This window comes from Salvia hispanica, chromosome 5 (assembly GCF_029641045.1).
Source record: "Salvia hispanica isolate PSC_SH4W2 chromosome 5, Shi_PSC_v1, whole genome shotgun sequence".
NCBI lineage: Eukaryota > Viridiplantae > Streptophyta > Magnoliopsida > Lamiales > Lamiaceae > Salvia > Salvia hispanica.
The window spans coordinates 16,573,768-16,583,820 of NC_142696.1; the positions used below are offsets into that span (position 1 = coordinate 16,573,768).

General features: G+C 36.8%; 1 protein-coding gene across 1 annotated transcript; it reads left to right on the top strand.

Annotated features, from left to right (window-relative positions):
* The first annotated feature begins 7,701 nt into the window (after positions 1-7,701).
* On the top strand, positions 7,702-10,053 carry LOC125186091 (uncharacterized). Its single transcript, XM_048082405.2, has 2 exons — positions 7,702-7,860; positions 9,238-10,053. The coding sequence occupies exons 1-2, from the start codon at positions 7,819-7,821 to the stop codon at positions 9,886-9,888; spliced, it is 693 nt and encodes a 230-aa protein (XP_047938362.1). The 5' UTR covers positions 7,702-7,818; the 3' UTR covers positions 9,889-10,053.

Consider the following 10,053-nt stretch of genomic DNA (forward strand, 5'->3'; position numbering starts at 1 on the left):
GAAGCTTAAAAGCGAAGCCAAATATTACTTCTGGGATGATCCTTATCTTTGGAAGATGTGCGCAGATCAGATAATTCGACGCTGCATTCCTGAATGGGAACAAAGAGATGTACTCCATCATTGTCACTCCTTGGCGTGTGGAGGGCATTTCGGACCAAGGAGAACCGCAAGGAAAGTTCTAGACAGTGGATTCTACTGGCCTACATTGAACAAGGATGCCTTTGAATACTGTCAATGCTGCGAAAGGTGTCAACAGACAGGGGGAATCTCGAGACGAGATGAGATGCCCCAAGTGCCCATAGTGATCTGCGAAATTTTCGATGTTTGGGGGATGGATTTTATGGGCCCATTTCCGTCGTCGTACGGAAATGCTTACATATTGGTCGCTGTAGACTACGTTTCCAAATGGATAGAGGCGAAGGCTACGCCCACTTGTGAGTCTAAAGAGGTGGCCAAGTTTCTGAAGTCAAACATTTTCAGCAGATATGGAGTTCCTAGAGCGATTATCTCAGATCAAGGAACACACTTCTGCAACCGCACTATAGAAGCGCTCATGAGGAAATACGGCGTGCATCATAGATTGTCTACACCATATCACCCCCAATCGAATGGGCAAGCTGAAGTCTCTAATAGGGAGATAAAGAGTATTTTGGAAAAATCAGTTAACACCACAAGGAAGGATTGGAGTAAACGCCTTGACGATGCTTTGTGGGCGTATAGAACTGCTTACAAGACACCAATCGGGATGTCACCTTATAGGTTGGTGTTTGGGAAAATGTGTCACTTACCCGTGGAAGTGGAGCACAAGGCATACTGGGCCATTAAGGAAATGAATATGAAGTCTGTGGCATGTGAAGAAGAAAGGAAGCTGCAATTACAGGAGCTGGAGGAACTACGGCTAGAGGCATTCGATTCAGCAATGTGGTACAAGGAAAGAACGAAGCTCTGGCACGACAAGAACCTCCGGGTCAAGGAACTTCAGGTGGGGCAGAAAGTACTTCTATTTCAGTCCAGACTCAAGCTAATGCCAGGGAAGTTGAAGTCAAAGTGGGTAGGTCCATATACCATCGTTGGCCTCCGCGCACACGGAGCAGTGGAAATCCAGGGAAGTGCTCCTAACTCGGTCCCTTTCTTGTTAATGGCCATAGATTGAAAGTCTATAGGGATAATTCTGAGCTATGCGTAGTGGAGGAAATACCACTACGTGCGCTCTCAGTTATCACTTAGCCAGACAAAGGAATATTCTCGATGAACTCCTGGGTCAAGGGAAATGTTATGTTTTTACACACTGATCCAGGGGATTCGAGAATATTCAAAGGTAATTGTACATAGTTTAATTGCTTTAGAAGACAAAGAAAATCCAAACAAAATAAAAATTCAAAAATTTCCAAAAATATTTTCGAAGACCCAAAATCAAAGGGGATTTATGTCTCGTACTTTAACCTTGACCCAGGAGTCTGGGGTCTTCATATTTTTTTAGGTCGCGGTCAAGGGAATCAATTAGAGGAAGAGTGCATGAAGGAGCAGTTGAGGAGGGAAGTTATAATTTGAAATTCAAAATGCCGACAATTATGGAGGAGTACGGTCGCTGATGTCATGCCTGCAACGAAACATTGAGGTGAAGATCGCCGAGCTTGCTCCCGAGGTCGTGATGTGCGACCGCCCAGAGGTTTTCAGCGTAGACTACTTCTTCAACAAGGGCTTGTTGCAAACTCAAGGCAACAAGACTTACTTCTATTCGCTGGGAGATAAAGCGAAGGCGGAGCCGGAGGAAGCTGAGGAGGCCATGCCAAGTGAAGAGGTGGAAGAGCTTAGGAAGGAGGTGCAGGACATGAAAAAGGAAATGCAACTGATGAAAAAGGAGATGATGAAGGAACTCGGGGGAATACGGAAGGAACTCAATGGGAGTCGGGAAGAAGTAAAAGTTCTGAGCAGCAACGTAGCAGATTTGGCCACGAAATGTGCCAAACAAAGTGAAAGAGTGGCGGAAGCTGTGGAGATATCTACGCGGATGTTGAAATGGCTGCATCAGACGCTTCCCTTGACCCAGTCGAAGTCGACTCCTGGGTCAAGTGGCGAGGCACAGAAGATCATCCACAGCAGTCCCTCGATCAAGCCATTCCAGCAGTTGACCACCCCGACTATTCCCGAGAAAGTTCCAAATCCACCGAGGACGAAAATGCTAATGAGGAAACCAGGACTCGATCAAGCTGCAGAAGGAAAGGAAGAGCTGGAGCAACCAGCGAAGAAGAAAGTGAAAACAAACCGCCCCAGTGTTCCACCACCGTCTGGCTCTCGCGGGAGCCAGCCCCAGAAATGAGCAATTTCCCCAGACCAAGTAAATTTTAGTTTTTGTGTTTTTTTTTCTGTGTTTTATTTCCATGCGTTGCTGTGTTTTATGCTATCTTCTCCCACTTAGCCCAATGCTTGGTCTAAGTGTGAGAAGTTCTATGTTTTCTGTTGGTTTGTTCTTCTCCCACTTAGCCCGTTGCTCGGTCTAAGTGTGAGAAGTTGTTTTTTTTTAGAATTGTTGTTTATTTCTGCATTGAATTCTCTTTTTCCCCCCTTCACGACGATGGCTTGAGGCCAAGCTTGAGTGAAGCGGGAGGGGGAGAGGAGTCAATGCAGTGTTATTATGCTTTGAGGAGTCGTAGGTCTAGGGGTGTGTCGCATGAACTAGTGGATATAATACGGCAGATTCCCTTAGGGAGAGCAATTGAAAATAGGAGGTATTCCAACTTAGAAGCCTGATTCTTTAGTAAGCCGAACCAATCTGAATGAAGCGAGAACGATAGTAAATGCCTTTACTTGCCTAGTTGTGAAGCCCTACTCTAGAGGTGAGTTATAAGCCTGTGATAACACTTAGAGCTAACACATGTCAAAAGTCTGCCACTGAATGCTGAAGGAAAAGAGAAAAGAAAAAAATAATAAAAAAAAGGGAAAGGAGAAAATATATAATCGCAAAAATTTGGAGGTATAAGCTGGACGAAGTCCAGAGGAGGAAATAAAAAAAAAAAAAAAAAAAAAAAAAAAAAAAAAAAAAAAAGGGAAAAAATCAAGGAGGTATAAGCTGGACGAAGTCCAGGAAATCAAGGAGGTATAAGCTGGACGAAGTCCAGAAAAAGAAAAAAAAAAAAAGGGGGGGATAGTGACGGAGGATAGAAGGAGGAAATTCTCATAACCCGAGGCTTCAGTGGTTTGGCAATAACTTAAGAGAGAATCGGTCCTAACATCCCTGGTAAGGAATGAGCGATCGAGTGAATCTAACAATTGGGGAAGTAACAGGCTATCTTGACGAGCTGACAGGTTGGCTAGGTAGAGGGGAGAAAAAGGCCTATTTGGAGGAGTGCAGCCTGTTGGATTGATCTTAATCTTGTGGGGACGGTTGTCTAAAAGTTGAAACCAGTTCATGCATATGTGTTTATATGTTTTCATCCTATGTGATTATGTACTCTTTGTTTTAGTGTCTAGCTTTGCCTCAGTTGTGTCTAGGTGTAGGAGTTTTGTCTAGAGTCTGTAGAGTCGGTCAAGGGGATAACCATGCTTGAAATTCGCCTTATTCTTCTTTTCTTCTTGTCTTTATACTTGAGGACAAGTATGGTTTAAGTGTGAGCAGTTTGATAAGGCTAATTTCATGCATTGGTTATGTAGTGAAAAACATCACATTTCTGCTGGATCTAACAAGTTTTGTTAAGCCAGGTGTGTGTGTAGCGCTAGATCCAGGAGATGCTGGAGGAGGATATCTAGCGAGGAGCAGGAACGGAATCACGAGGAAAAGCTAGAGGAAGGAAGCCAAAAGCTGAGGGCAATCAAGTCAATCAATACCTCGCTGGGCCCCACCTCGAAGCTTATAAATAAAGGAGTGCGCAACAAGAATGGAGATCGGTTACACTCCACACATAGTCACGCTCTTAGCACACACACTAGGGATATGGGAAATTTGGGGTGGTTTTCGTTTTCGTGAATTACGTATCAGTGCACCACCGTCCCTTGAGGGCGAAGAAACAATTGTTCTCTTAATTTCTGTTTACTACTCTGTTCCGTCTCGAACTTCACTTTTGGAAGTCGAGCTTGCTGTTTTTGTTGCTGGATTAGTTTAACCGTTCTGTTTACGTTTGATTTGCCTTGATGAAGTTGGATTTCGTGTTGATTATTATGACGCTTGCTATTTTGGTTTGTTTATTTGAGATGTTCTCTTGAATTTGTTGCTGAATATTTTAGGAGATTCGAGAATCGTGGTATTGAAGTTGTGTTCGGTTGGATTTTTGTTCGGATGCTTGGATCCGGAGTGGATTTAGCATCCGAAGTGTGGATCTGAACAGGGGAGGTGAAATTTGTGTATGAGATTATGGGGATTTTGTTCTGCTTGGTTTGCTTCGTCTAGTAGTGTGATTTCCGTCGTTGTTTCGTTTACCGTTAAAATTATGTTTCCAATCTACATCTGAGTTTGTTTTTCTTGATCTCTGCATTTATTTGTGTTCGTTGAAGAAGATGAAGTCATTTTCAGTTGATGCTTTAGTTAGTTAGGCTGCAGATTCGATTCTGTCCGTACTTACCTTTTTCAGAGTTTGGTCCCCACTTGTTTTAATCTCCTTGGTCTAGAGATTCGATTCATTTTTTTGCCTAGATCTAGCAGTTAGCATAGCGTACTTTATTTTCCAATTTCACTTAGTTAAATTCCTCAACCCAAAATATGCGTGGCAGCAGCCAACCCAAAAATAGTTTCCAATTCTCTACGCATGTATTTTACGAGTCCATCTCTGTGGGATCGATCCCTACTTCCCTGTGCTAGTTTAGTATCTGTGGTTGAGGGTTTTGAAGGTTTGCTTGCGTACCAACGACCAGACTTCCAGTCTTGTGAGTCTCTAGACCTTGTGATCTAGTTGATTTACTGGATCTAGGAAGTGTGTAATTAGAAATTGATAGGATACAGCAAGCAAGAAAATCAACTCTTCAATGAGCGGCGGCAATTTCACTTTCAGAGGTAGGAAAGAGAAATATAGAAGTAGGAAATCTGGAAATGGGATGAGTGACGGCGGCTGTTCGGCACTTCGGCTATTCCACAATCCACATTCTAATTTGAGAATTTCTAACACTAATCTAATTATTTATTATTTTATTTCCCTAAGAAGTCTAATAATATAAAAAATAAAAGGGTAGTGAACATGCTTTCGGCTGAATTCCAAAACAAAAAATGTTTATATAATTTTAATAAAAATATTTTATTATATTTAGAAAAATATTTATCATATTTTTTCTAATTTTAACAAAAAATTTGAAACAAGTTAAAAGAACTAAAGAAGTAAAAAGAGTGTAAATACTAATAATTAAATTAAATTTGTTAAATTAAAATAAAAAGAATATAATAGTAATAAATTATATTATAAAATTATTTGTTGATTAGTTTTGCTAGTACATAATATCTGAATTAATGTTTTGTATCTATAAATATAAACTTGTTTTTCATAAACTTATTCAAATTATCCTTTTATTCTAAACACTAATTGATTTAGTACTATTTTTCATTTGGATCTCTCACATACATTGTATTTTATTTCATTTCTTTCGACTACTTTATTTTTTGTAATTTGAAATATAATTTGAAGCTTGTAATTTCAAATATTTTCTATATATTATAACATATGGAGGAATATGCAAAGTAGGGTCATTACATGGTCATTTAATACTATTATCCAAAATTACATGAATGAAGGCATAATTATATATTTTGAATATATTAACTAATACACTTGAAGAGTCACACGCCTAGGTGGACGTTGAGAGCAACAACCTTCTATCGTCGAACTAGCTCTTATGTATCATTTGATGCACTATAAAATATAACAGATTATTAATCATAAATTAATTTTATAATGTGGGTCTAAAATTTATTGTGGTTTATCATAATATTTAAATATATCAATTTATATAGCAGTCATATAATTAAAGGTTATATTACAACTTACATGTTGGGTTCCACATGTTGTTAGCATCATACCATCTCTATTATGATATTATTACGCACTATGAAAATAATTATAAAAGTAATATTAAAATAATACAGTAAATGAAATATTGAAAATATTGTGATTTATCATATAGTAATACTAATAATTTTTCATGATCTTATTAATTTATGCAGCAAGTGCTATACATTTGAATGTTAGTGTTACTATTATATGTGTTGAGTCCAACAATGTCTCATCATTGAATGACCCATATTATATTGTTAATCATTTTATATAGAATAATCAACCAATATGTATAATATTATTTTCAAAATTAAAAGTTAGAAATTAATGATAAAATATCAATGGTTTCAAAAATAATATGAGAGAATTTCCAAACAAAAGAGTGTTTTCCTAATTTATACTTTGTAAAAAAAAAGCAATTTATTTATCTTTATATCATTGTGATAGTTTTAATAAAATGAATAAAAATTTATTCCATTATTGTTCCATTAAAATACTATGGATGGTTATTCTCTCTAAAATTTTATCTTTTAATAAGGGTCTGGTACATATTTGTACAACAATACAAATGAAAAATGAAAAATTATAAATAAGGTAAAATTAGTCACAAAAATATGTAATTAATGATGCTATCTAATCAAAATAAATTAATATTATCCTTTTTAAAATTTGAAGGGAATTTTGTGTATACAATTTTTGTAAATTATCTTTACTCAAAATAAAAATAATAATATTAATTTTTAACGGGTTACCCAACCCGACCTGCATCCAACCCGCATTCAACCCGATTTTTTCGTGTTCTTAGTGGGTCGATCTAATAATGACACGCATCCAATAAGACTTGATCCAAACCCAATAATTTTGTACGGATTCATGTCAGATTATCATGTCGTGTTAAAAATTGACAGCCCTAATTCCAAAAGGTTCGAATTCATTATATTGTGATCTTTAAATTTTAATGTTACTTTATATCAAGATCATTATATTGTGATCTTTAAATTTTAATGTTACTTTATATCAAGAGTATTGATTAGTTGTAAACTCACGAATTTTCATAATCTATAAAATTGGTGCATAATAAACTTTCATGTAATTTTGAATTTCCAAGTATTTCAAATTTATATCAAATCGAAATTGATTTGATGTCAAAAAATATAAAGGGTTTCAGGGATACTGATTACTAAAAAAATTTTAAAAAATATATTTAAATTTTTTATTGTTTGTAAAAATATAATAAAGATATTTTTTCCTAAAATCAAAAACTTTAGCAAAAATTTATTTTCCGTGAACTTTAATTTGGTCTAAAATATCGTAAAGATATTTTCGACGTTAACTTATTCTTCGTGATAAACCGTGAAACATTTATAATATTTTAAATTATTTTTAAGTTTTTGGCATGTAGGATAAAAGTTAAGTAGCAAGATTGACCATGTTAATTTCTTCGTGATAAACCGTGAAACATTTATAATATTTTAAATTATTTTTAAATTTTTGGCATTAATTATAAAAGTTAAGTAGCAAGATTGGCCATGTTAATTTAGTAGTATCAAATAAGATTAAAAAAAAAAAGAAGAAGAAACAAGTAGATTGATGGAATATTGTGATTGGTCTGCCACGAAAAATTCTAACAAACAGAATGTTAAACTACAAAATAAAAAATGAATATGTAGTCAGCAATAATTTGTGAATTAATTAGATCGAAAAAATCTTAGCGGAATATATACATACATGGCATGATTCTGCGCCATCCATTTTCCAACTCCCTCTTCCATCTCAGTTCACCACTCCTCTCTCCCCTGAGAAAGCTTCATGGTTGGCCCTTGATAAACAGTCTTAACCCTCATCCATGGCTGTTTCGCTGAATTCGTTCCTCAGCTTCAACCCCGCCGTACGTCTCCTTTTCTTATCTTAGTTCGTTGCGCTGTTTCCTTGATTATGCAATTCCGATTTATCCAATTCGGGAATCAATTTGGTTTTTCACAAACTTCAAAATCTGATACTACTGTATTTCTCAATACTTGTTAAATTAGTGGTAATATTTTACTTAATTGTAATTTTGAATCCAGGTATAGGCATTTTTTTGAATCATGTTGAAATTATGATAAAATCTAGGCTACCATTGAAATTATTGTATTTCTGATTGTAAATGAAATCCATAGTCTTTTGCTCTTTGATTCTGAAATTCGTGCTGACTCCCATAGACTTGAACATTTTGTATCAGTTCACTGAGAAAAAGAAATGGATTATTAACCAGTTCCATAGAGAGGAATACTTGCTAGTCTAATGAGTTCATTTTCATTATAAGATCATTTTTTTTCTCTTGTTGAACTCACAATAGCTTATAAGTAATCATCCACTTATAACAATTCAATTTCCCCCTTAAACAATTGTTCTTTTCCTAACAGTGAAAGCTTGACTCGACTACTATTAATTGGTTTTACCATTGGTAGTTTTCAGCAAACAGAACACGTTAAATTCCAACGACTCGATTAATTACACATGCAGCTAGGACTTGACAGACATAACCACTCAAAGGTTTTCTCGATCACATTGAGTCGAGGTTGAGCTGGAATTTACATAATTTTCGAACTTCCTAAAGAGAGCTCTCCTTTATTCAGCTAGATCCTTTGGTTTATCTTTATTCAAGTTAGGCTTTACTGATCGAGGCGCAAATTTTGGTGTTACTTGTAGGGCTCTAGCAAATATTAGATTCAATCTTTCCAGTTTCTAGAAACTAAAACACAGTTTTTATTTTCGTTTTTGTTTGTGTATTTTCCTTCATTGAAGTAAGAAAAGTGTCTATGCGTTTATAAGGTTATGGTCCTTGAAATGACGACATATCTACCATTCCGAACACTGCATTTTATTTTACCCATCTACTAGAATATTTCCTCTAAGATATGTCTCAGAATTTCTGGAGATGGAATTGATCCACAGCTGTAATGCACTGGCATTATAAATCATTATAGTCTAGGGTAATTCTAGGAAAAGTTGATTAACGAAACAAGAAGAGGAAAAGCTTTATCTTTCATGTTTAAATGTCAATAATAATATACACCTTGTTGATAGGCAATCAATAAGATAAGTTAACTTATTAAATTTCCTCATTAGTGCCTCTTCCTAAAGCACATCATGACAGATTTATTACCCTTATCAGTTGATTATTCCATAAAATATCTTTAGCCTTGATATGAGTTTTTTTAGTTAAGCGTTGTACCAACTGATGAGTTTTTTTTTTGTGTCTTTGGCTCTTTGCTTGTTGCAGACAAATTACCAGCAGGGGCAGAGAGATAATGCTGGGGTTCTGTTACTGAAGCTCCCGTCTCTTTCAGGACCAGTCGGATTAAGGAAATCTACTCGAGGGAAAAGATCAAGGTCCTGCCTCGTAGCTGTTGGTGGCGATAATGTCGCCACAGAGACTAGCGACAAAGGCACTAAATCCTTTGAGGCATCAGATTCCAGTGGCGAGTCTTCAGACAATGCCTCTGGTGTAAGCCCTTCAACAGAAAGTGTCAAAAGTGAAGAACAAAGCAGGGCAATCAGTCCTGCAGAGGAGGGCAAGCCAAGCTCGAACGTGAAAAGAGCTCCCTTGACAGCAAGGGAGAGGCTTAGGGCAGCAAGGGTACTGAGCCGCTACACAGACTCAAAGCCATCAAAGCCCATGCTCGGCAGCAGGCTACTTGATGCTCTGCAACAATCTGATAAAGGGAAGAAGCGGCCAGGGCTCCCCGAAGCACCGACTAACATGTTGGACGACAGCAAACGAGGGATGCCCAAGGAGGGCTGGACAATAGAACTCCCAGGCGGTATGGATGTCTTTTTCATCATATTATCTTTCGTGTTGATTAGTACGGTGATGTTTGCTACTACTTTCGTTGTGTGGAAAGTGGGAGCCATCCATTTCAACGAATATTAAGGGAGTTGGAGTTGGAGTTGGTTAGTGAATCTCTGCAACTTGCTCTTTCTATATCTGTAGCACTTAATTCGATCATATTATTAGTTACAGTCTTCCCTGTAAATTGAATATCCAAGTATTTATCACCATTACATGCTTTAATGATCTAAAATTTGTTTTTGTATA

Bases quoted from the DNA above. Each gene is read 5' to 3' on its own strand.
- LOC125186091 (XM_048082405.2), top strand. From the start codon at position 7,819: ATGGCTGTTTCGCTGAATTCGTTCCTCAGCTTCAACCCCGCC. The intron at 7,861-9,237 runs GTACGTCTCCTT...TGCTTGTTGCAG, and splicing joins TCCTCAGCTTCAACCCCGCC to ACAAATTACCAGCAGGGGCA.